Raw genomic sequence first — 27681 nt, 5'->3', positions numbered from 1 at the left:
AAACGGGGGCACTGTGATACAGCTCTCTTTACCCTTTTACAACATGGACAGTCAGGTTCCTAACAGTCTCCAGAGAGAGACAGATCTTACCAAGCAGAAAAGACACCTATCTACTGTAAAGGCTAGGAAGTTGCTCCAGAAGTTGCCAATGCCTACAGTCTTGAAACTTACTTGGAAATATAGTAGGATGTACTCAGCAACACCTGGCTGGGCCATCTGATAAGGTAGAAAAAAAAAATGACTCAGCAGTTGGAAGAACAGACCAAAAGAAATATACTTGACAACTAAATACAAGACATAAGTTACATCTCTGTAGAGAAGCACTTGTCACTGCACTCACAGTTCTTCCCCTGCAAAATACAGTCAAACCTCACAAATGGAATCCCTTAGTAACCCAGCTACAGCTCTTCTACAGCTGGCTTCTGTGGTGCATGCTTCCACTTCCTGAACCTTCAGTGTCTTGCTTAGAAAGCAAGCCTCCTTCTGCAGCCCTCCCCCCTCCCACCCAAAAGCATAAGGACATACACACAGCTAAGTACGTGAGCTGTGCTGCAAGTTAACCAGCTGAAGACCATTTCAGGATACCTTAATGCTTTTGGGGAGAAGGAGGGGATGAAGCAGGTAAGCACATGCACAAGACGCCACAGACACCTTGCGTGTTTCCGCAATACACTAGCAACTGCATAAACATCAGAAAAAAAATGCACACTTGGGTGAGGAACAGCACACAGGTATTCATGACCTGGTTGCTTCTCATGTTCTCAAAACACAAAGAGCAATGAGATGTGATGAACTTAATTTAATGAAGAAAATACAGTTTGTGCAACAAGAAGAGGAACTTAAACTAGGATCTTTCCCCTCCCCAAAACTGTGAGTGGTCCAAATTAACAAGGAAGCTGTGCTGCGTACTGGCGCAAAATCCAAAGCAGCTCTCTTTTGTCCAAGCCCAAATGTTACCAGTGTGAAGGAGTCCAGCCTGAACATAGCAGTGGAATTATTGCTGTGATGCAAGAGCTCTGAACAAAGCACTCCCAGGTACCGATACACCTGAACACTGACATCACCTGCTGTATGAACTAGGACTAACAAGGGCTCCAGTTAAAGCCGGCTAATCACACACAATAAAAGCAAAGGCCAGCTACACTTCAACATGAACATTTTGTTTCTCTCATCCTCAGACAGGAAGCAGATACCTAAATTAACTAAAAAAAGTTTGTCAACGGCTGACCATCCTCCATTTTCAAAGACAGATGATGCAAACCCCCATTCCTAAAACACCTACGGGTACATTTGTGCTGTTTCAAGAAAGCACATGCTAACACCTGTTAAAGTATCTACCAGGAGATGCTAAGTGGAGAAGTTCTACACGTATGAGAGGCTGGAAAGTATTAATCACAAAATATTTTTCTCTTTTATATCCAAATTAACAAGTCAGGCACATCAGCATAGAAAATTTCCAAGAAGCTTAACACATTTTTTTAACCAGAGTGACTTGAAAGTCTAAATTCCATTTTTCAAAGCTGACACTGGGAAGTCACTTGGCCATTGCATGCAAGTACCTTTCCCACACTTTTTCAGAGCCTTACACAAATAACATCCCTTGTGCAAATGGATCTTCAAAGAAATTTCAGACAGCAGGATGTAGGGATGTCTTCCTCAAAAGGAAAAGGATCTCTCAAAATCCTGAGATTATATAAGTAAATAAGATTAAACAAAAAACATTTTTACTCAGGAAGGTTAGATGCAGGAAAACGAATTTGAAAGTTGCATTCCACATGCTTCTACAGGAAGACTGCAAAGGAGACAGGAGAGGTCATCAAGGTCTGAAAAGCCTCCCTCTCTAATGGTCCTTGGAATACCTGTTTTAGCTCAGAAGCCTAACAATGCCCTGGGGGATTTTGACAGTTTTTCTTTTCCCTTGCTGTAACACCTCTGTGGATGGCTGGGACTCCGCAGATGAATCCTGCTGTTGAAACAGCTGCCTCTCTCTACATCTTTAAAGAGGTATTCAGATTCCCTTAGCCTTACTTAGTTGAATCATTCTGAATAAACAGTCACCACCCATCAACTATGTATTTTTGTAAAGCACCTAGTCAAAGGCAACCACCTTTATTGATTGCTAGGCTAGCCAACCTGAAGGCTGAAATGTTATTATTAGGTGAAAAAAAAAAAAAAAGAGAGCAGGATACACTTGAAGGCCTGTGTTGTTTCTAAAGGAAGCACAGGTCCAGGCGTTGCTCAGTGACATCAGGACGATTCCTCTCTGCCTGCAGGAGGCTGCTCTAACAGGTTTCATACCAGCACAGCCACAAGCCAAGTACCCACTGACTCTTCTCCCTTTTGTCCAGGCCCTTTTCCTTGTTCTGACCCTTTTCCACCACAACATGAACGAGCCGCCCAAAAGGAGCCCAGAGCATATGCCCCAGCTGGCAATTATTTCTACTTTCAACATTTCATAATAAAGCATTAGCACAAGCTCTAAATAAGTTCTGTCACCCTGCTCCAAGTAAAATGCTGAAGGAGGGAGCGTGAGATGCTGCGGTACTGCTGGCTCAGAAGTTTGTACTCTTTTAAGTCACTGGCCCTCAAATATTGCTATTCAAAACAGAGTGGTATAGGGTGAGGTGGAGGGAACACCTTCAGGTGGGAAAAACATCACTGGCAGACATCAAAGATAAGCCATCATCAGATTTCTTGCACCAAAGAAGAACAAAGAGTCAATGCTCCTGAAATTCCTGTTCAGAAGTACCCCAGAACACAGCCAGCACTTCCCACCTCAGCCAACCTCACCTATGTTCATTTGTAATCAAACGCTGATAACCAAACCTGGCCTGGCAAAGCTCTGCGAGTTTCAAGCCCATCCTGGCTCCACACAAATACCTTTACTTTTCAGTGTATCACCAGGGAGTGACATTCCCAGAAATACCCAAGTCCTGCCTTTGAAATCACTGCCTGTAAAGATTCTTCGAAATGTGTGAGGGGGAGAGGGGGAAGCCACAGCTTCCACAGGTGCTGGTTTAAGTAGGATATTAAAAAGAAAGCAACTAACAAGCAAACAAAATAAAACAATGCACACAGAGAAAGGATTCCTCGTATGCCTCCCCAAAGAAAATCTGCTTTAACTGCTGAGCAACAACTAGACAAGTCATATCTCCCACCCCAAAGACAAAAAGCTGTTGCACTGTCTCAGAAGGCAACTCCTTCTCACCCTCAAAGTTTACATCTGCTCCATAAAAGACTTTCCAACAAAGCTGCAGGGTACCTGAGCACTCCATCCATGATAAAGCTGCTCTCAAAAGAACACGAAGCAGTTTCTGGCCCTTTTCCAAGTTGTAGAATGCTGTTGAAAAGGCGTATTTTAAAGCTGTAACCCTATGACTGCCCATCTTGCTTGAATTCAGAAAGGAGGGAGAAGACAGAGAGCAAGAAGCATTCTCACTACCTTCAGGAGAACAGAAAGCAGCACTACCATCCTCCTCTACAGACAATTATCTCCCAAGAAAGAAGCTACCACATCAACAAGGCAGCAGTCGCAAACTGGTCTAGTAACACAGTCCAATAATATACTCATTTCAAAACAACCTTTATCGTGCTGAAAGAGGAAGACATGATTTCACATGTTTTAAGAGTGTACACCTAAAACAGAGATTTCCAAACTTAGGCATCATTCATCAGAAAGTTAAAAGGGGCTTTTTCCACACATGCATAGATTTCAGACTAACAGGATTTACTTGTTTTCTGCCTGTTCCTGGGGAACTTCTGCAGTTTCTTTTTTCCCAAGACTGTCCCTACAGGCTGCTATCCAACATACATCATATGCTCCTGGAGCAACAGATAACTCTGGAGGGATATTTGCACAGGGCGCAGATCGAGGGCCTGATGTGAGTAAAATTTACGTGTACTGGGGAAGGGTTGAATTACTCCTGTACGTAGGTAATTTCAACATTTGACACAGTCCCCTGGAAAGCTTTACTTATGTATCTAGGTAAATTTTTTTGGATGTCTTACTAGCAAAAGGTGTATTTTAAATCAATTAAAAAATTATTGCAACTTAAAAAGTGAATCCTTTTCAAAAACACTCAGGTTAATTTTAGCATCCTTCTGTTTAGCTGCTTAGCAACACTTATCCTATGACCTTCTAAGCACCACCTACTTTTACAAGGGATAATGAATATAACCAAAGGGATTTATCTATATGTTTTTAATCTATACAGTGTAAGTGCATCACCAGTTTTTATTTAAATGAGAAATCCAGTCCAACTGAGAAAATTCAAACTATTTATGTTTAAGAAGAAAGTTTCACAGACTAAAGTCAAGCTACTGTTATGACTGTAGTGTTACTTCAACATAGGCAAAGTGATAATATCCTTAAGGAGTGAGGAAAGCACTACATAGGTCAATGTTTGTACACTTTGGGAAACACTGCACATATATTTGGTACCAAAAGAGATCACACATACTACTGACAGGTAATGAAGAGATTCAGTTCTCCCAATTTTGAAACCTGAAGTTACTTCCCAATCCTCAATCAAAAAGAAAAGTCATTTTGTCAGAGGGTCACTGAATACTGTAAAGAGCTAAGAATGGGATCACAACCTGGGTGAGCTAAATCAGAATAAGATGCTTCATTACACTGAAATCTTCAAGCAAAGCTTCAAACACCTAGGTCCAGATGGGAAAAAAAACCAACAAAAAACCCCACAAAAACAGTCAACACTCTGCTATATAAGCCAAGTATATATATATATTCTTTAGCATTGTTAGTTCTCAAAAGAAATGCGTAAGAGTGGCTACATAAATAGTCAGTTCTGATGAGCAAACAAAAATTTGGCAACTAGAAGCTGTCTGTGAAATGAAAGTAGAATAAAAGTTTACTTGATTGCACCTAAAGGATGATATTTTTCCAACTACATGATATGAATTCAGTCCCAAATACGGATGCCAGGAGGAGGAAGGTGAGGGAGCAAAAGAGGCCACACTCGGTCGGGAACAGCTGCCCTGCAGCATGAGAGGCTGGATGCGTCCCTGCCGGCAGGTGAGGGAGAGCCCTGGTACTCTGATTGATTGGATGATGGATTCATGCTGTTCCTGGGATTCTAACAAACAAAAGGGCCTATTCTTTCCTGGATGTACCCAACTCCGGTTAAGGCTAATCGGCATTATGCAGACCCACCAAGAAAAGACTATATACCCTTAAGTCTTCAAAGAGAAAATTAAAACCTAAAACAAATATGGCTGGCCTGACCCTGAGTCACTGCATCCCTTTCACGCATGCTGACCCTGTGGAAAACAGGAACTGCGGTAACAAAACTCAGTGCTTGTGTCAAAACGACCGACCTCAACGAAAAAACTTCAGCCATCATAACAGCTGTCTACTGTGCACTGTAGGAGTGACAACACGGCGTTATTTAGCAACTGCTCCTGTTGTTAATAAGCAATTTCTTTTCCAAGCCATGGGCCTGGAGGTTGGAATGGTAGGAAACATCCACTGCATTGGCTGTTTCTCCTAGACCACTGCCCCCAAATCACACTGAACTAGATGTTTACTTTCTCAAATAAGTAAATACACTTGATCTTATCTCCAAGAGAAAACAGGCGAAAGAGGGAGTTTGGATTAAAACTGAATGGTTGGTATGCCCCCCGCCTTCCCTGCAGCAATCAGCCCAGTGGCTCCCGGGCAGGATGCTGGCTCCTCGGCGAGCAGGACCAGAGCATCAGCTGCGGGCCGGACACCACGGCGCGGCCGTGGGAGGGCGGCGGGGCACGGAGGCGCCCGGGCCTCCGCGGGGTGCGCAGCCGAGCACAGCGGCCCGGACAGGGAAATGTGCTGAGCCAGGAGAAGCGCTCTCCTCCTTCTGCGCAACCCCGCGAGGATGCCGAGGAAGAGAAGATATCGCAGCCGAGAAGTGAAACGGGGAAAATTATTAAAAAACGAAAGAAGAAAAAAAAAAGAAAAAAACCCAAGCGTGCGTGCGGAGGGAGGCGGGGGAGAAGTGCAGGGAGAAGAAGCCAAAGGAAACTTATCTGCGACATGACAAAGTTCAATCCACCGCCCTCCCTCCTCTGCTGAAAAAAAAAAAAAAGTTGCAGCATCTCGGCGCGCCCCGTTCCCGGCCCGGCCCGGCCCGCGACCCCCGCGCCCCCTCACCCCGGGCGGATGGGGCGGGGGGGATGCCGAGCCCGTGTGTTACGAACTGGGCAGGAGGAGCTGCCTCGCATCCTCAGCGCGGCCCCCGCGGCGCCGCCGGGGGTGTCCGGCCCGTAGCAACGGCGATGGGGAGGGAGCGCAGTCGCCCAGAGACGGGGCTCGGCCGGCTCCCATCCGCACCGGGCACCGCGCCGGGGGGGGCGGCAGCCGCGCCGCCCCAAACTTTGTTTTCACCTCAAACACCGCCACTGCGGGAGGGGGGTCACCTCTGCCTCGCCGCTCCCCACCCCCGCCAAGATGGGGCTGAAGGGGGCGAGGGCCCGGACACCCCTCCTCAGCTTCGGATGCTGCCCGGCTCCTTCCTGTAGTGGTGACGCCGCCCAGGCGTCCCTGCCCGCCGCTGGCCCCGCCGCGCAGGGATGTGTTCCTGGCACCGCACAAAGGCAGCGGGACGGGGGGGACCCACGGGGGGCAGCGCCCCCCGCCCTCCCCGGGCACGGCTCCCCCGCGGCCCCGCCGCGCAGGCCGGGAGGGGAAAGGACACGCACGTCCCTACCGGGACGGGGAGGAGGAAGACGGGGGGGGGGGGGGGGGGGGCGAGTGGAGAAAGTGGAGGAAAGGCGAAAAAAATCAAATAAAGTAAGGAAGAGGGGTACAGAAGAGAGGGGAGAGGTACCAGGGTGCCGAGGAAGGGCAGGCGAGGCCGTCCGGCCCTGCCGGGGGAGCGGAAAGTCAGCGGAGAGATGCGCGGCGCAAGCCGGCTCTACCTGCGGAGAAGGGGCGCCTTCATCCCAACTTCCCAGCTCCGGCGCGGCCCTCCCAGCCGGGAACAGCGGGCAGGGGCCGCCGAGGGACCCGCCGCCACCGCCGGCAGGAAAATAAGCCTGAAGGAAAAGTTAAAAGGCAAGCTCGGGAGACGGGGGCGAGCCGGGCTAGAAGATGTTGCTTCCTCGCAGCCCCATCCAAATTGTGGCGGTGGCTGGTTAAAAATAAACTTTGCAGCAGGAGGGGGGGGATGATCTGGCCGGATTCCTGAGCTCAGACGGTTTAATATGGATGAGCATCAGGTCCTGAAGGCAAAACGCCGCGGCTGGTGCCGCTGGTTGGTAGAAAGTCTGCAACAGGGAAGGAAAAAAAAAAAAAAAAAAAAAAAAAACAGGAGCCGCGGAGGGAGGAGAGGAGAGGGAGGAGCGGGGGAAGGGAAGAGGGAGGCTGCACGAACTCATCATCATCTCCACCGCTGCCAGCCAAACTTTTTTCCTCCTTTTTTTTTTAAAGGAAACTTTTCCCCCCCCAAGAAGCATTTCATTTTTTAAATAAGTCGCACGACCAGCCGACACGCTGCAACGTCCTCACGCCCGCGCCTGCCCCCTCCCAGAAGTTTATTTTTCCTCATCTTTCTTCCTGCCCTCCCTTAAGAAAAAGAAAAGAAGAAGGAAAAAAAAAAAAAAAAGAAATAGATCCCTTCAGAGTTAAGGCACGCTCCTGCCCTTTGTGAGGGAGCTCCGCGGCCGGGCAGCCCCGCGGTACTTACGCCGGACTTTGCTGGGGCTGGGCTGCTTGCGCCGCGACATGCCGGGAGGATGGGCCGCCGGGGGGGCGCGGGGGCGCGCCGGGGGGAGCGCGCACGGGAGGGAGCCGCAAACTTGTTCCGGAAAGGAATCAAAATGGCGTTTCTGTGGATGTGCAAAGTTCATCAACTCCGCGCTAACTTCCCGTCCTCCGCGCCTCCCTGGAGGGGAGAGATGGGCACTGTTAGGGACCCCGCCGCGCCGCGCTCCGCGGGCGCCCCCGCCCCCTGCCCGCCCCCGCGCTGCCCCGCGCACCCTGATAAGGAGACACATCACGTGTCGCTCCGGCTCCTCTCCCGGGGACGCGCTACCGCGGCAGCAGCAGCCGCCTGTTGCAAATAGCATCTCTAACTCGCCCTCGTCGCGGGGAGGGAGGGGCGCCTCCAAGGAGAGGAGTGAGCACAACTTTCCCCCCCCACCCTTCCTCCGTCCCTCCCTTCTCCGCCCGGCAGCGCAGCAGCGGGATGCCCGGGGCAGGCGCGGGGGGAGCGGGGGGGCGGCCAGGTGCCACGCGGCGCCCCGCGCCCTCCCGCTGCTCCGGCGGCCGCGCCCGCGGGGCTCTCCCGGGCGGGCCTGGCCGGCCGCGCTCCCGGCCCGGAGTGCGTGTCCCCCGGCGGCCGGCCGCTCGCCCGGATCGGGGCTGGAGCGCATCCGGAGCCGCCGGTGGCGGTGCCGCGCCGCCGGCTCTAAGGAATTCACCGGGGCTCTCCGCTGCCGTGGAAATGTCTGTGCATCCTCCTGCGCCTCCCAGCCCGGTGCCTCAGCAGGTACAGCGGCCGCAGGCAGCACAGCCCGCTGCTCCGCGGGCAGGAGTCACCTTCTGGTTTTGTTTGGTTCCTCAGAAACTTTTCGTCCTTGCGCAATTTGAGTCCCCGCAGGGGCCAGTCATCCATCCAGACCTAAAGGACACGTTAAATGTAACAGGACCGTGAACATCAGCGCAGGAACAGGAGGTGCAAAGGCTGTGCCTAATCAAAGGCAAGATGCGGCCGCTCGCACGTACAGGTAGTTACGCTGCGCGGCTCCGCACGCACCATCCTCCCGTCACTTTCCCTGCAGTGGAAGTTCAAAGGTGTAGGAGACTTAACAAGTGATGGAGAGGTGTTCAGAGTGGTGAGGATTTCACTGTAAAACCTGTTCTGGTTTAGAGTTGTGTGACAAATAATAACACTACATGAAAACAAAATACCTGGCAATTCTCCATCCTTAAAGTTCGATAGGAAAAAAAGAAAAGTAAACCAACCCTGCTTCTGAGGAGTGCCTAATGAGTATAGGAGGAACCAGTTTACCTGTAAGGAAATGGTTATTTACACTATATCTAGAGCTACTAAAACTAGGCCTTTTAAAGCGGTTACTGGTGAGGTGGAACCTGCCGTCTCTGCCTGTTTTTTAAAGAAATCAAGTCATGGCCTCTAGGCAAAAGGCTTGTGCCAGCTTACATGGTGTCCTATCTCCTGATTAAAAAGGGATTCACCTGGAAAACAAGGCGCAATTCCAGGTGTGTGGCAGTGAGCCCTCAACTGACTATTTTCACAGACTATTGCATGTAAGATGTCATGATTAACTTCATATGCACCATTTTTTCAAATACTGGATAAAGGCATACAAGTCAGGAATACACAGGTCCTGTCTCAAAGCCATGAGCTGTGATTCATACCAGTAATAAACCTCATCCCTCCTGGACTCGCAAGTAAAACACGTGCAGGTCTGGTGAACTGGGAGTTTGAAATGCCACAACTGCAAAACCGAAAGGTAGCACACGTATATTCAGAACGTGAAACTGCAGCTTTGACATGTGTGTGATGTGGTGGTTTCTGCGGGCTCAATTTTTGCCACTTGTGCTCTGTACTGAGTTCTGCGCGGTACTATCCAAGTGGAGTTGCTGACTGACAGAGGAGCAATATCATAGTTTACCCCACAATATTAACAACAAATATGAGAGAAAGCACATTCTCATTGTTCTAAGGTTCTTATTTTACAAAAAAAAAAAAAAAAACAAAAAACCAGGGAAACCATTAAAAATAAACTGATAGCAAAGCGTCTTTAACCTTTTCATCTCTGTCCCCGTTGTACCTGCCAACCTGCAGTGGCAGAACTGCTGGTTAAGTTCAGCAGCTTTACAGCCAGCTTGCATCTGCAGTATCATTTACTGTCAGGCATCCAATTAAGCAAAAACCTGAGCAGTTTATCCATCTCAGGCTCAGCCCTTGAAACATTCTATTTACATTGGAAGACTGCTGTGATCTAAGCCTTCATGGCACACACATACAAACTCACAGAGACTGGGCCTGGTTTGCACAGTCATTTATTTACACAAATAGCTGCAGCTGAAACTGGTGAAAATTCCTGTATGGGTAATCCTATTTGGAGGTTAGTAATGCATGTCTCATTGACCTCTGCCTAATATTTCTAGAATAGTCTTGGAGGCATTTTGGACTACCTCGACATGAAGATTCCCATTCTCAATGTATTTTTTAACCTTGGAGGTGCTTAAGAGCCCTTTGATGTGGGAAGTTTATCAAGCAGATATATTGAATAGATGGAATAGAAGAACAAGTGTTTCTCAATTCAGCATCTAAAATCTGCTCTGAAAAGGTGGACATGTAAATCTCACATTGGAAAAAAATAATTATTTTTGTCTTTGGAGAAAATATGCAGATAATTTTTTATAGCAGTTATCCCTATTCTTTTTGTAAGATGGAATGCAGCATGAACCAGTACATACTGAGTTACATTAATACTGAAAATTAAAAAAAAATACCAAGAAAAAACCCAGTGATGAAAAAAAGTTATTACATAACTTAAGAACTCCATTAACTACTAGGATTTATAAAATAGTAAAAAGCTATATGTCTTTTAACAGTTAAGGAATTAATTATAGTTCTGGGTTATTGGTGGGCAGGAGAAATGAAACAACTCACTTTTTCAGCCTTCTTTTATTTGAACTTTTATAATGCATCAGAGAGGTAAAACACCCTGTGGTAGAATGTGAAGTTTTGAGCAAATGGTTCCTTTTTTCTATTACTTATTATAGTGAAAGAGAAGATAGAGGTAATTTCTGTCTAATAAACCCCACCTTTATGAATGACTCCCAAAATGGTACTACATGACTTATATGATATAGCTATCCTCTTCATTTTGCACTTTTCATCATTTGCATTACTGTGGTTTATCCCATCTCCTCTGACCACTTTATGACAAGATAAGTAAAAAGTTGGTTTTTTTTTTCTCTAGGACTATTCCTATTTTCTGGATATTGGGACATGAATACCCACATGACTGTAAACACACTCAGGGGCAAGAAGACTTTCTCTAGCTTCTGTGCAACTCACACACCTCTCTGATCCTTCACAATGAGGTTAAATACAATGAACAATAGTAGAAATAAAAACAATAGTTTTGTGAGGATGTTTAGTGTGTTACCAGATTCATTGACACCACTGGGTGACACAGCAATATTGGTGACAAAAGCCACCTGCTGTGGTCCCAAGAAAAGGACAACTTCACCCCCACCCACAATTTAAATATCAGAGATGCTGATTAAAGGTATTCAAGGAGAGAAGAAAAACAGGATGTATAGCTTATATGAAGGCCACAACTTGAGGATGTCTTAAAGCACAGACACTAAAGTTAACAGCGTTAAGAGAGAAGTTAAAGATTAGCTAGAAAATCTTTTTGTCCCCATCTTATGCGACATTATCAACATTCTGTGGTTTAGATCACGGTCTTTAGAAGTTACTGTAATGTCTTGCAAATTCACACATCCCTTTCAGCCAAAGCAGCTCGGAGTAAGGCATTTCTCTGACTAACCAGACACATTTTATATGCTAAGAGGCAGGACTGGGCCTTGACTTCACAACACCTCACGACTGCTGGGTGAGGGCAGCTGCCAAGCCCCAGCTCCCTCACCCTGATGTGGCTGTCCAGCCACAGAGGATGTCAGAGGGATTTGAGGCCCCATGCCCTGCCTGAGCTTGTGCTGCTCAGCATCCGGAGTCCTCTTGCTGCCATCCTTTTCCTGATGTTCTCACTCGTGCCAAAAGGGAGAACTCGGCTGACATACTAACGCAGGGGAAAGCCTGCTTGGAGGATCAGAGAATAGAGCCCTGAGGGCTTTGAGAAATAAGTCTTTATAAAACCTAAGACCAAAAGAAGTGTTTGAATTTCCTTTATGTTTCAACCGGTTATTTCTTTAAATGAACAAACATACCATTGCTGAATCATCTTATGGGTTGAGGTTTTCTTTCCTTAGAGGGTTTTTTTTCCTCCAAGACACAGGATTCTTGGGTCAAAACCCCCTTAAGAACTAATGCAGAACTGACAAATTTGACCACCATAGAGGTAGGGTAATTATACAAAATAAAATGGGGAAAGTTCAATTAAATATATTTCCTATAAATTGCTTGGAAATTTTGATGAATTTGTACACTGGAAAACCACACAGAAGAGCATAATACATGAGCTGCAAACTCTCTCAGAGCATTTGTCTGAAGACACAGTATCCTACAGCATTCCCATTTTCCCCATGCAGGGAAATGTGATGCACCACCATGCTCAGCTACCCTGGCCTCTGGAAACTGTGCAACTGGGGAGCAAGGGAGTGGTGGAACTTGCTCCTGCATCAACCCCACTCACTATATTCAAGAGCAGCTTTGGATGAGCTAGGCCAAAGCTTTAGTCCAAACTTATCTTAATATTAGACTTTTCAGAGTGAAAGAAAAGCTGATGTACCCCAGAATGCCTAAGCACTTTCCCTCACATCCCAACAGGCTGGCAGTGGCGGGGCTGGAATTAAAACCAGTATTTCCCCCAAAATCCCAGTGTAGTTCTCCAGGCACGAAGCCATCCACTCTGCTGGGTGTCTCTTCTCAGCAGACAGTGTGTTAGTGATAACAAACAGCGAAAGATCATGTGTAAGTATTCGCTCCCTGTTTGCTCTGAGACATTTCAGCAGCGCAAAGCAGTCCTTGAGCTGGCTCACCTAGCCAGCCAAGACTACCTCTTGGCTAAGGATTCATATGGAAATATGAAGATAGTGTTTCTGAAACTCACACCGCTTTCTTCCCCCCCATAGATCACAGCCTGTAGGACATATTGCAGGACTGCTTGAAGTTTCTGGCTGCAATAATTGCTGGTCCCAACTCCTTCTCTTTTTTCACTGTGGGAGTCTCCTGCAGATGGATGCAATGCAGAGCAGCCCTGCTGCTGGGACTGGACCAGCTTGATGAACTAGTCGCTTTCCCCAGCTCTAATTTTCAGGAGGTAAAAAGTAGCATAAACTATTCACCTGAACTATTGTAACAATAACCAGTGTTTCTAGACCCTTTCAGGGAAAGTTCTCCAGCCTAAACCTATTCTTTCAGGATATACAGTCATAACTGTAGCGAATGGCTAAAAGGATAATCAGCTGACATATCTTTCAGCCTTATAACCAAAACAAACAACACAGGCACAAGAGTGTTATTACAGTTTTAGTAACAAAAATTCTTTAAAGAGGAGTATTAAAAATAGCGTGTTTTAAATGAATGAAACTAAGTGAGATTCCCTCCTGCGTATTGAATTATTTAGCAAATTTTGGAGGAGCACAGCCTACTTGTTCCTCAACAGACTGTTTGAAGACATAGGATGAAAAAACTAGTGGGTAGATATTTGACATTTACATTCTCAAGCAATTCTGTGATCACTTATGTAGAGTCTCAGAAACAGGTTGTATAATCCATGTGCAAGTGTGTCAGTGTAGAGATGGAGCAGGTAAAAGAACAATAAGCAAAACCACCCACTGCAATACTTTCACTTGTTTTAAAACTCTGCATTGTTGCCCAGAAACTTTTGTTGCCTGGCAATGCAAAAAAAACACAGGTGTACAAAAATAAGTCAGCGTTTAATGCCCAGCTTGTGATTTGGTACTAACATGTTTCATTCTTACTGACCACCCAGTCTCTCACACCTAATTGATTGTTAGCTTAAATGTGATTATTTTCCCTCCTGAAGGCAAGTAGTAAGCCAGCTGTGTGTTTTCTTGTGTCTCATTTGCTAGACTATTTGCTAGTGGATTCTGAAACCTCTCACAATCAAAATAAATGCTTATGTTTAAGCATTTATGCTTAAACTAAATAAATGCTTATATTAGCAGCGACGTCATGTTCAGTTGTTCAAATGGAGGAGACAGTGGCAGCTGAAGGAAGGTGGCAATATCCAGTAGAAGCATCACTTATTATCTTTTGGTATCATAGATTAGGGATGAGAAAGTCCTACTATCCATTCTCTGAGGCTGCCACAGTAATTCTCTGTGCAGTACACTTTTCAGTACTGTCTTGGTTTAGCTTTAAGTATTCTCAGTTACAGAGGATTCAACAGTTTCTGTTGGGAGCTTGGGCTGTACCCTTGCTGATTTTGCTGTTAGGATGTTCCTGCATTTTTATTTTCTTAACTTTGGGCCACAGCTAATTATAGCTTACAGGGTGCAAATAGAAAAGGGGATGGGGAAGAAGGAAACCCCCGTTCCAGGGAGATGGTAGGCAGTGCTTTGAGATGCACCCACAAAGCAGCAGAGAAGGCCAGCAAAGCAGCAGAGAAGTGAAGAAATAGGAAGTGAGGCAGCAGTCATGAAGAAAGTAAGGCAAGTAAGCAGTTACCCTGCAGGGAAGGAAAAAACAGGACAACTTTCAAGGGCAGAGATTAATATAATTTGGGGTAGGCTGCAATGACAGGATTTGGGGAAGAGAAGAATGAAATTACCAGGAAAAAATGGCCCATGGATGCAGTAGGCAAAGAATCAAGCAGGAGGTAGAAGAAAATGGTGGGGTTCAGCTAAATGAGTGTGAAAAGAGTCATTATGCTTTTGTACCTATTAAATTGTGCTGTGCGCCTCCTTAAATTAGAAGCAAAATTGCACTGTGTCAGGCCTATGCCGTAAAGTTCTGCAGGCAGATGTGCAAAGGGGTATGGTTTGCAACTGAGCTCAGAACCCAGCTGTGCTACCAAAAGCAGCGAATGTGCAGAGTTACGCAGTCAGAACCATACTTTCACCAGCACAGCTTGTGTCATTCAGACAATGATAAGATAAGCCACGCTGGCAAAAGCAGAGTCTTGCTGTTGAAAATGGTGCTGGGGGTAGTTATACCTCTACTGCAGTGTATAGGGCTGTAACTACACCAGGAGAGCGCTTTGCTTGTCAAAACAGCCATGCTCTATTAACAGATTGTCCATAATGGACACATGATTAAGAGAGGTACAAGGAATTCTTCTACTGACATGACTTCCACAACCACGGCAAAAACTGACAGCACAAGGCTTTTCCCGGCAGAGGAAGATAGCTGTTTAGACCAGAGGGGTGTGAGATACAGACATATTTTAGATAACTTCTGAAGCTTTCATACAGGAAACTATTTGCTTCTACAAAATGAAAACTCAGTAATTGCAAAATGTATTAATTTAGGGCAATGTGGGTAAGAGCATTTAAGTCCTTTTACCTTTATTTATCATTCAGCAATCACATGTTTTTAAATAAAGGATTCTTGACAAGAAAGTATTCTCAATGCATTTTTCTGCATTGCTGTCTTCAACTTAAATAACAGATAATATGCTCCATAATCTTCTTTCCTTCTGTGCAATACAAAGAAGGTGAAACTTCTCTTAAAGAGCATATAGGGAGGAAAGGTTTAGTAGATAGATAACTTTTTGCTTTGGTTTTTGTTTTTGTTTTTGCTTTTGTTTTTGTTTTTTTTTGTTTTTGTTTTCAACTACTTTGCTCTAACTGAACTGAAACTTGAAAAGGAAAAAACGCCTAAACCCCTATTATCAAAATGAATGCAAGAGAGCTCTTACCTGCAATGATTCCCTGTATGGAAATCTCAACTCTTGAAACAAATGATTTCTAAGAAGAGGGCACAGACATCAGTCTCTTCCTGAAAAGAACTCAAAGTCACTAGAAAGAGCAGAAGACATTTAAACTCCCAATTTTCAGCTTGCAATCAGTGTTTACAGCAAAGGATTAAATCTCTTGGGATTAATGTCTATGAAAATATCCTGAAATCCTCACACTCATGCAAAATTTTTCCTGCAACCTCTTGTGAACTGGTAATAGACCGCTGTGGGTCTCTGAACTCAGCAGAGAAATAATCTTCTGGGCTATAAATTTGGATTAAATGGCAACTGCAAATAAGATTTTCTCTAATAATTTCCCGAACAATCTTACGTACTCATTTCATATACACCTTCTGAGCTTGTTTCATTATGCTGTTTTTCCTCCATGTCCTTTCCCTTTCAGAAGTGGCTGAAGATAATTCTTAGAGTGCAAATGAGCAGCCTGAGTAATTCAGCAAAATTATTTTTTAAATTATTAAATGCAAAGAAACCAATAAAAAACCCCACAAAAAACCCCCAAGAAGAGTCCTGGGGGTAGAGTCTAATGTCACTAGAATAAGAGTGATGCAGCAGATAATCTAAGAGGAGGCTGAGGACAACACTGCTAAGGTGACCAGTGGCACAATGGATGGGAGCACTGTATTCTTACCCCTTGAGATTTGGATGAAAAGCCTGATTTAAAAAACACATTAAAATGAATGTGATGGATTCATCTTAGAGCCTGCAGAGCAGTGGTCCTCATGTAAAAATGAGGACCTTCTGTGGAAGAACACTAATTCCCTCCACAGTTGTGTATCCCCCTACACACAAATACACACATGCTAAGTAAGGCTAGAAAGCTGCATGAGTGTTCTGACTGAAAAGTAAGATTGCTTTTGTTTCCTGTTTATTTTCATCTGGTATTTAGAGAGTTTTGCTACGGTTGTATGCAATAAAGAACTGCATAGTCGATATTCTCCTATGTGACTTGAGATTCAGAACTGTGGTTTCTGCTGTAAATGGGAGTGATTCACTTCAGAAGAACTAGTCTGTTGTTCTCCACGCACAGACTTGATCAGTAAACTCCAGCCTGATGTTTTTCCATTGCTCCCTGGACCACCAGCCAATGGACAGAATTCATCACGGTTTTTTTGGGATAATCTCAAAGACAGATCCACTGATGATGTTCCTGGTCTAAACTCCAGTTTACTGACACTGCAAAAGAGAGGAAATATTCCCTGCACTAGCTTGAATGTGGTGATTCAGTAGAGCTGGTATCATTCATCCTGTCCTATGATGAACACCACATTACCCAACCACGCTGGAAAAAAATGAACAGGCTCAGATTTCCTATCTGGAAACTGAGAGCTGTTGCAAAACTTGGTACATGGATAAAATAGAAACAACATGTATGTTGCATGTAAATAGGAACAACAGCAAAATCTTGTGGTAGTAAATTGAGGTTAAATTGGCATAAAAGTGGTGAGTTTTGGAGAGCTAGGACAACAGTGGAATGGAGAGAAAGTAAGATGGGAGTGGTGTATCATAGTTCAGTATACAAAAGTTTGGTAGCATGGAAATTGATACAGACAGTTCCTGGCATGATTTTGGGCTAGTGCTGACTGCAAGAGGGCTGCTGTACAGCTGGGATACTCGTGTGAAAATGTTAGCAGCATATGTAATAAAAACCACTAAACTGGAATGATACAGAAATAAGTTCTTATTGAAACACAGCTGTACTTTGAACAAAGCATTGAAGAATTTATAAGACAATGATTTGCCAAAGGGAACAGCATAAACTTATCTCAGCCTGAGAGCCACAACCAGTTCCTGTGGCTGCTCCCCACCACCAAGCACAAACTCCACTTCCCTCCAGCAATGAAATGGGGACCAAAAGCTTTAATTGAATGGTGTGCTCCATATCAATTCCTCTAAATTGATGTCCTCTGTTCATATGAACTAAAAACACATGTCAAGTGTCTTGCAACTTTTTCACCTTCTTTATCATTGCTATCACTCTTATCATATGAAAGTTGATCACAAGTGAATTGTAATTATTCAGCTAGCAGCTAAGTGGTGAGAACATCAAAGCACAAGTATGTTTATAGGGTTAGTGCATGATTATTTTAGCATCCCAAAGGCTTTGGAATGCCATACCATCCAATTATCCCAGGGCTATGTGAGAAGAGGGAACTTCATGTAATTAGGAGGGCCTAAATTAAGCTTTCAGGATCAGTAAAATACATCATGTCACATTTCCCAATGCCAGCTGTTTCTCCCCAAATTTTACAGAACATAATACTACATTTTTTAGAATTTAAAAAGTGAAACAAACATGTAAAATCAGACTGTAGGATTAGTAATTACATCTTAGTTTTTACATGGAAAAAATCACTACATTTGCCAAACATTATAAATATGCATATGAGATCTGCCACTTCTGAATGAGCATGAGATCCATCAACTCATATGCTCTGTTTCTGCTAGAAACCAATACTTCCCCCATATTCAATAAATTTTTTTTAAAGGTTATTTTTTTTTTCTTCTAATTAGGATGCCCCTAGTCAAATATTTGATGCTGTATTTTCTAGGCACCTACATAGCCTGATTTTCAGAGGTGTTGAGCACATTCATTGCTTCTATGGCTGCTGAGCAACTCTGAAACTTAAGCATGTCAGTACAAACTGGATGCCAAACTACAGTCATCCCATTTTAAAAATTAATAGCATGATGAATACAACCAGTTGTGTGATCTCTGATGAAAATAGGATGAAAATGAATGGAAATATTTTCCTGCACTTTGGGATTAGTTTAAAAGTGAAACTTGATGAGAAATATTCATTTAGAAGCCACTACAGTTTGTAAAATATGCTGCAGCATGTTGAAGGACTTGGAAAACTATTACTAAGGAAACAAGTTCGGTTCTTCCCAATGAATTCTAAATAGTTGGGAAAAGTGGTGGAGACCACTGTCATTGGGGGAGATAGGAAGACTGCTGTGAACACAAAAGAAATGGCTTTCAGGAATACAAATAATATAATGAAGAAATACCTTGAACTTTAAAGAAGAGTGACATAAGTAAAGAGGTGTTTATACAGATAATTTTAAATATTATATGTTCAGTAAGGTTTTCTTTAATTATCAAACACCAGTAATTATTTGTACACACAATGACAAAATGATATCCTAAAGAGGTATTCTGCTATAGCCTGTGTGCATGAAAAATTAGAGGATAGAGTCAGCTGTCTAACAACAGAATATTTTCCTGTACAGTGGGAAGGGGTTAATGTGCAGATAACAGCAAAGAGAGGTGTTAATAATATTGTGTAACAGACATCTTGTAAGTGTGACCTGCAAACACCTTTAAACAGTCCAGTAATCCTAGATGTTTGCCAAATGCTTCTGAATATCAGAAGTGTCCATGAGTTATTAACCTAAGCATTGAATGGCTGTGTGCTTTGTGACTTTGCAGGATTCTGGTGAATCTGCTCCAAGTGATGCATGCTGCCTGCTGGCTGTGTCCCATACACCCTTCCTGCAGACCTCACAGCAACTGCAGTCAGAAATATAAATGTTGATTTATTACAGTGCTTTCCATTCCTTGGGGTCTACTTTCCATTTCAGCATTTTATTTATCATTTGGCATTACCATTAACTCTCCAAAGCAAAATTCTCGATCCCATGACGCAGACACACTGGTCCATTGTAGGAATATACAGAATTATAATACCACCTGCACTGTGCTTCTTGGGGCATTCTTTGGAAACCCTTTGTCTGACCCAGACAGGACCTAGAGGTAAAATGGTGTAAGGATGAAAAGGCTCAGCTTCAGATTAGTAAAATGTACAACACGTACAACTGTTGTGCACCTTGCACTGCTGCTTTGGTGGAAAATTATATTTTAGGGGATGAGTTGGAGAAGAGTGAAGATGCAATGTAATTACTTTCCTCCCCTATCCAGAACCCTAAATCTGCATATGCATTTCAGTTGCTTTTAAAAACGAAACTGAAAATATCCATTAATAAATTCAGATATCAGATTAAGGAGCAGTGCCTCTGGTATCAAAGTTGTTTACGTGATTCAGTGCAATGAATTACTATTTTTTTAATTGGGAGGATTTTAATTCCAAGTTACTTTGTGTTTCTCATAAAAAAACCTTCAGTGTCTTGCTGGGCACATTCAACAACAAGAAAATAATGCAGTGTAACTAACAGGTCTAAGTGCTTATGAATCTGTTCCTGAATTATCCAACATTTGCTACATCCTACAAGACTAATTTCTGAGGCCTGCTCCAAGAAAAGATAAAGTTACAGAAATAACTGTAAGGAATTCCAAAACTGTGTAATTCACCTACTATCAGTTTTCTGTACAATATTAAGAGATAGAGAGTAGCACTTAGTAATAAAACAGGAACACTTAAATTACTAGAAACCATCCTGATTTCAGAGAACAAAGGAAGAGATGCTCTTTGTACAACATTTATTACCTCCTTGTAGGTACAGACTGTCTTGAGGTTAATAACTGCTTAAAAGAAAAATAGCTTTTTTTTCCTTATTGCAAATATTTTTGCCACGATCATGACAAGAGCTGAAGCAGATCACACTAATGATATCACTCTGCACAAGTATTTTCTTATCTAAGATGCTATTCTACCATAGCCAAGCTTAAGAGTAGAAGATGCTAACCTTGAATAAACTCTTGCTGCTTTGTGTGTACTAATAAGGTGTTGGAAAACGCTCCATGCAGCCATACTCGTATGTAATACTTCTGCAACAGCTCTGGCTGTCTAATTTAATCCCATATTCTTCATCAGGAATCTTAACTCACTTTATAATAGAACAGACAGTTTTGGGAGCACCATTGCACAGCTGAAGGAACTGAGGCAGCGAGAGGGCAGCTAATCAGCAAGATGTAGAAAGGCCAGGAACAGGAGCCCCCTCCCCTAGCTCTGGGCCTGCTTGTATCAAAGGTGGGCATTTCAGTGCATGAAATAGAGTAGGCTCCAATTAATCAAGGAGGAGAGGGTGAGCTCTATAACCATGTTTAAAGAAAAATGTTTAGAAATTGCAGAAATCACATCACTGACTGGTACACTCCTACTTTTACAGCTTCTGAATGCAAACCAGCCTGTGGCTGGACCTCTGCTCTACACACATTGGTAGAAAAAAAGAATCTTCTGGTCCTTGATAATTCAGGAACAGACACAAAAATAAATATAGGGAATGATGGATTGATGCTTCTAGGAAGGCAAACTGAGGGTTGAATAATACAGGGGGAAAAACCAGAGAAGACAGAGTAGGAGGCAAAAGGAAGAAAGGTTTAGGGGAAGGATTTTGCCTTATCCAGTGCTTTTTTTGTATGGTTTCACTCCTGGCCTTAACTTTTAGGGTGAAAAGACCTTGTGACACAGCAGAGCTGGTGTGCATTTGTCACACGGAGAAATAATTTGAGGAGAGTGTACAGGTGTTTCCTGTGTTGCAGAAATCATCTCTACAGAGACTCTTGTTTGCGATTACCCAAGACTTCAAAGAAAATACCAAGATGGATGTGTAAAAGGTCCTGCCATAGCAGGATCCACCATCTATTTCCTAGTTAATAAAACAGACACAGACCCAGCTCCCAGGAATGCCTATGAGGAACCTCCATCAACGGCTGCTCTTCAAAACAGCCCTAGATGTAAAGGTGATTCTTCCTTTATCATTCCCTCAGGGGAGCATCTCTGGTGAACATTTCTAGAGTTGGGCCCTACATTTTTGTAACACATTTCTCTCAATATCCTGATTTTTCTTAAATTGTTCTGCTGCTGACCAGCTGTACTGGAAGGCTCTTACCCTCTAGGTGAATTTCATGGTTAGTCTTAGCTGGTATGCTTCAAACCCAGTCCCTCTCACTCTAGCAGGATGCTACTATTTGTTTGCATCTGCTTTTGTGTCAGGAAACATCTCCTGCAAAAACACATCTACAATTTCCTCTAATTTTTTTGTTTTGTTTTGTTTTTGTGTTTTGTGGCACTCAGCTCCATTTTCTCAGAGCAAGCTGCATACAATGAGACTACTTTTCAGAGGCGCTGAATAACCCATTCTAACCTGAAACCCTTTGCTACACATCCAAAAATGGGGTGCTGAGAAATACTGAGAAATCTGCGGCTGGAAAATGGGGAATCAGGAAGCTGGTGTGCTTTGCAAACTCCGTGTCCATGTCTTCCCTCCTCGGAGCTTCAGTGCAGTACAGGCACTGCCAGGTGGCTGCAGAGGAGCTGATCTGTCAGGCAGGCGCTCTCACTGTGCCCTGGGCTTGGGTGGGAGGACCTGTGCACAGACCTGTGACCTGAAGCACAGCCCTTTTGCGGGAGAGAAAAGAGTACAGCCTTGGGCAATGAAACCTAATTTCACTTCAAGGAGTGCTAGTTAATAGGAACTCGGAGAAAGCAGGATTATACACAGTGACTGTTTCCAGTGAAGTACGAAATGTCTGCATCTCTCATGGTCCAGTCACTGCAGAGCCTCTCCCGTGGGTGTTGGCTGACTTACAGTGAATTAAGATAAGGGGAGCTGGGTGGGTAATTAAGGCTTTTACATGCATGTTTTGAAACAGGATCCACTAAATTCACAGCTAAAATATTGAAAAAAAGCAGAGTAGGTTAAGCATTTTAAGTCCATCGTGTTCTTACTTGCAAGATGCAAATCTTCTGAGCTCTTGCTGTAGCATCTCACTGGAAAAGGGGCTATAAATTGTAAAATATTTTACTTTTGTTGTTTGGGACAGTACAGAAACCAAGGAAATATGTTTAATGAACATTCTTCTTGTTCAAAGCATTTCAGTAGCTCAGGTCTCATATTGTTTCAAAACTGTTTTCTCAAGGCCCTCCAGCACATGGTGTTACGAAAAAAAAAGTTGTCAGACTGGTTTTAACACATCTTTTCAATACTGATAAGCAAAAGTTCACTGAAATAATTCCCAATAAGATACATGTGGGGATATACCTTTCTTAAGGCTCTCTTGTTGGATTCAAATTTTAGGGAGACCTGTTGCATTCCAGACTTAAGCAGCCTCTTTCAAAGTTATTAGAAAAGCTCAGGGATGCGTCAGATGCTGAGCTGAGGAGCGCCTGTGTCACATCCTGTTACCCGTGTCTGCTTTTAAACCTGTTTCGTAAGTGCAGCGAGTGACTGACAGTCTTCAGCTGCAAACATCTTTGAAACTGCATGAGCTGAGTTCCAAAAGAAAACACTGCTGTATTTTGGTTGCCAGAGGTAAAACACTCGATAAGTAGCTAGTTTTTCTTAATTAAGTAAACGATTTAATCTTGAAGCTACTTTGCTTAACAATGTCATCATTAAAATGGTAATGGCCTTTGAGGTCCTTATTCAGCCTGGTATGGCATCCTACCTTTGCTGCTATTGTTTCATCCTGCTCACTCAGAAGTTTCTGCAATTCAGTCTGGTAAGAGCAAGATGCTAACCAAGGAACTAAAGCTCAAAAATAGCATGTGGCCAAAGCTTTGAGTCTATCTTTATAAGGTTCTATCTATCCTCCCCTTGAAGCCACACACGCACTTCAGTAGGATGCAAAATGGTTCCTCTGCTAGGTAGAAGCAAAATGAGCTAATATATTTTTTAATATTATTATTATCTGTTTTGGAAATGATGCTTTTAAAAGCCAGGACATGCTAAAATTACTCGGAAAATAAATATTTTACTAAAGTATGCACACTAGCTTGCTAAAACATGATTTGGTAAAAATTAATACATATTTTTTTTTCTGTCTAATAACCATGGGACTCAGCTGAACACAGCTAGAAAAAGCCCTATTTAAATAGTGGGGTTTCCCCCCCTCCTGATTTTCCAGTGTACAAAGCAAGTTAAAGCAAAAACAAAGGAAAAGTACTTCGGCAGATGGATGCAGCTATCAAACCTGGAACTTTCCCATGCTTCTTTTTCCACACTTGTGCATTAACCACCAGCCTCTCACTGCAGACTAAGCCCATGCCCAAATTTTGGCAATAGAGGTCTAGTCTGAGATGCTGTTTAAAGCAGCCACAGGTTAAGGTCAAATTCTCTGTTATACCTAAGCTGTGCTTCATGCTTTGTCACATTATCTGGTCCTTCTGGGGACTGCTAAGACATCCCTGCAGATTTAGAGTGGCGTCAAGGTCCCTGTCATTTACCCTTGAATAAAAAGGCCTTTGCCAGAGCCAAGAAAAACTAGAAAGCAGCAACTTTCTGGCCCCACCTCCTTCCTCATATCCTTACAGAAAGGGGCGGGGGGAGTAGATAGGAAACACCATGCTCCTGCACAGAGCTCTGGAGGATTTTTGTGTTTCCACAAGGCTTAGCTTGCCCTTTGCTTGGCCAGAGGGGCATAAACAGGGCCCCAGACTAGCAACAAAACCAGATCCTCCTTGCCAGTAAGGGAAGGAATGGTTGGTAGCACGAGTGCTTATTCTATAATGTTTAATTTTCCCAGCTCACTGGGCTGCCTCAACACACAGGGAAAATATGCTGGCAACAGGTGGGACCATCAAAACTTTCTGTGGGAGTCCCCAAAGAGAAAGTTTCTAACCTGGTATTTTCACTGACAATGATGGAGACTGGTGGGATCCCCTGCCCTGATCTGCAAGACAGCTCAAGGGCAGATGCCCTGGCAAGCAGATGGGAGGAAAGACTGTCCACTGACTGCTCAGCATTGCCAGGAAAGTTGACAAAACCAAGTAATGTTCCACCAAAAAAATAAGTATGACATACCTAAGCCATTATAGATCTTAAAACTGTGGATGAAGACTGTCTAAATATTTTTCTTTATGGAGTCAGTAGGCTACATTCATCTATCTATAAGATACCACCCAGGCCCTCCACTGAGTTCTGTTAAAGAAAAGCTTTGTGGCCCATAGCACTTAAACCATTATTAGTTTCTACTTTTTTTTTTTTTTTTTTTTAATAAAGCAGGAGTAATGGTACAATATTTTGGTTATATTTCACCACAATTTGCTTATATCCATGTCTCTTTTTTATTAAATTCATCTTTTAATAGAAAATGATAGGAGAAATCAGCTGGAAAAATTATCTCGTGGAAAAAGTAGAAAGAGTAACATTCATTATGCATCCTTGAATGTCCTTGAATTAAAGGGCATGTCTGCTTTTAAACACTGAGTAACTTTCAGAGGTGGAATAAGCTAAAGGGATGTTTATCCACAGCAATACTGCCTTGACAAATATTCAAGGGAGTAAAAGGAATAGCTGCACAGTTTGCTCCAGTGACTTTTGTTCCCTTAATGAAGTGCACACAAATACACTCATCCATCGACTGGATGCACCCCTATCTGCTGTGTGGCCTGCGCTGACAGTCCGTGTGTCCCCTCACTCCTGATGCATCTGTAAGCTTGACAGCTCAGTTCTCTGTGGGTCCTCAGGCTGGAAGCAGAATGAGTCATGGTACAGTAACCCATTCTTTCTTTAGAATACCAGTGTTTTAGAAAAGACACAACTCTGGAAAAAAAAGGAAGAATAAATTGATGTATCACAGTATTTGTGTTCTGTAATTCCTTTCAGTTTTTCATTCCAACTCTGGGAAATTATTTCCTACTCTTGTGAATGAAAGTGTTTCTTATTAGAGGAAGACAGTAATCAGATGATAACAACTGGTGGGAATAGGGAGAAATTAGGCATAATGGGCCCTCAAGTTATTTGCTTGTTATTTTAGTTTGCTTTCCACTTTGAAAGTAGTTTGTGGATTTCCTTTAGAAGCAGGGTTGATGAGTTGTCTTTTAATCTAAGTAGCAAAATTGAAAATTGTTAGTCTAAAGAAGGAATGTTTAAAAGAAGATGGATGAAAACTTAAGGTGTTGAGCCGGCCTTCACCTTCTTTCACACCCTTTTACTTTCAAAAATTCAGATCATCAAACAAATTTTTTTTTTGCATTGAAAAGGGCTGCTCAGGGCCACTGCAGTTGTGGATGAGGTACCTGATGCTACATCACTAAGGTGGTTTATTTCTATCTCTGTTTTCTTAGTACTTAACAACAAATAGGTGATAAATTCTGAGAGTTTTATTGCATGAGAAAATGTAAAAGTCGTGTACTTAACCAATACAGTTCGTTGGGATATTTTTTAAACATTTCCCGACCCGACTGCAAGAGCTGTCCAGCCTGTACTGTTCCAGCTTCCTCCTCCTCCTCCTCCATTTAGCAAGGCTCACCTATGCTATTTACTGCATCATTGCATCCAAGCCAAACTCGGTTACTGCGGCAACTAAGTTTTTCTTCTCAAAGGGTCACAGGGAAACACATCCTTCAGGATCCCCTAGTAACCGTCAGCCGCCAGGGCTGGGGAACATCAACACTGAAATGCCTGCTTTCCATCGCTAAGGCAGCGCCGCCTGCGCCTGCAACAAGGGGGGCAGAGTCTAGTTACATTCCTGACCCACTTTCACATCCCTCCCTCCTCCTCCTCCCTCTCCCTCTCCGTCTCCTCCTCCCTCCCCGAGCACAGCAGCAACCAGCAGGGCAGCAGAGCCTCCATTTAGCAAGCCTCGCACACCCGCAGCCCCCGAGCTGTCTCCTGGCAGGCAGCGGCAGCGCGGGTTTCCCCAGCAGCAGGCGGCGGGGAGCGGGAGGGGGGACTGCGGACCTCCGGGAGAGCAGGGAATTCCCTCTCGCCAGCCCGTCTGTGCGGCGGGGCTGCTCCTGCCCTTTGTCCGGCCCTTTCCACCCGCATCCGTGCCTGCGGCGTGAGGCTGTGCCCCTTCCCTCTGCTTTCCCAGCCACTCCTGGACGAGTGTCGAGCTTCCTCCGCCAGCACCCCGTCCGCCATCCCCTGGCCCCCGGATCAGCCTGGATGCGCGCACCTGAGTGCCCCGCTCCCCTTCTCGCCCACCTCCTTTATGTAACCCCGCCATTCCTGTCCCACTCTCGGGCTCCTGGCGCTCGTCCCTTTCCCCAGATAATTGCAACACCTCCCCCCGCCTCCCCAGGCGGCGGGCAGGCAGGTGAGTAAGAGGAGGGCGCTCCGTCAGCTCCCCTGGGACGGACACTCCCTTTCCCTGCGGGCAGCTGAGAGGGATTTCGCCCCACATCGCACCCGCCTCCCCCAGCCCGCTTATCCCGGCCTTGTGCTCTGGGCAGCCCAGGCCTCTCCAGGCCGTGGGAGGGCCCTGATGTTTGGGAAGGGGGTGAGGACAAGCCGGGGGCAGGTGCCACCCTGAGGATGCCCGCGTTTGGAATGGGGCCGGGGCTCACGAGGTGCGGGATGGGGGCTGCCAGCCCGGCTCCGCCTTTCCTGGCTCCCTTCGGGGAACAGAGCCGTGCCCGAGGCAAGGAGAGAGGAGGGCGGCCCCAGTAGGGCCGGGTCCCTGAGCAGGTGCTGGGTTTGGGAGCTCCCGACACACCGGGACCCGGAAAGGGGCAGCTCCCCGAGGATGCAGATGTGCCGGGACTGAGGGCACGGCGGCGGGAACACTCCGGGGGGACAGGGGAGCCCAGCTGCTGGGACACGCACCAGCCCACCGCCGTGGCCATGAGACGTGCTAATAGAATCTCTCCTCTCCCTCTCCCTCTCCCTCTCCTCTCCCTCATTTTTCAGTTCTGTTATTGCCAAATGCCAGCTATGACCAGCTCCTTGCTGTGGAGCCCAGCCTGCAGGAGTGCCCTGGTTTGTGCCAAGGAAGTGCTCCTGTCCCACAGTTTTAGTCACCTGCTGGCCTGGGGACCTGGGCTCATGCTGGACAAGCAGCCCTTGGTGAATTAAAAGCAAAAAAAAAAAAGATTTTATACCTTCTCTATAGTGAAAAGGAGCCTCAGTTTAAAAATTATGGCTTACATTTCATGTGTTTCTCTCTCAACCTCTTTTTTGGGTGGTGGAGTTCAGAATAAAAAGAGCCATTTGATTTCTGAACGCTAGAAGTGTCTGCTTAAAAATTAGTTCACTGTTCTTTGTCCTTGTATAACTTAAACCCACCTGTTTTCAAGTTTGGGCTTGATACATATTTCTGCTCCATTCCTGTAAGCACTTCAGCACATGTTACACATATGCTTACATCTGCAGAGTCCAGGGCCGGAATCTTCAATGTCACCCTAAATGTTTAGTGCTGTACCACATTTACAAACCTGGCTGAGTAATAGA

General features: G+C 44.6%; 1 protein-coding gene across 3 annotated transcripts in view; it reads right to left on the bottom strand.

Annotated features, from left to right (window-relative positions):
* RREB1 (ras responsive element binding protein 1) overlaps positions 1-8071 on the bottom strand; it is a 122132-nt gene extending 114061 nt beyond the window's left edge. For 2 of the 3 annotated variants that reach the window (XM_084213811.1, XM_084213813.1), the window contains exon 1: positions 7683-8071. In XM_084213811.1, coding sequence (XP_084069937.1) covers positions 7683-8064 — 382 coding nt within the window. In that variant the 5' untranslated portion in view covers positions 8065-8071. Of the gene's footprint in view, positions 1-6915; positions 7056-7682 lie in introns of those variants that run through there. The other variant, XM_084213812.1, reaches the window with a different exon arrangement.
* Between the last annotated feature and the right edge of the window lie 19610 nt (positions 8072-27681).

This window comes from Fringilla coelebs, assembly GCF_963513975.1.
Source record: "Fringilla coelebs genome assembly, chromosome: 1".
Taxonomy (NCBI): Eukaryota; Metazoa; Chordata; class Aves; order Passeriformes; family Fringillidae; genus Fringilla; species Fringilla coelebs.
Note: the sequence above shows the minus strand (reverse complement) of the source record. Positions and strands in the feature narration are given on the sequence as shown.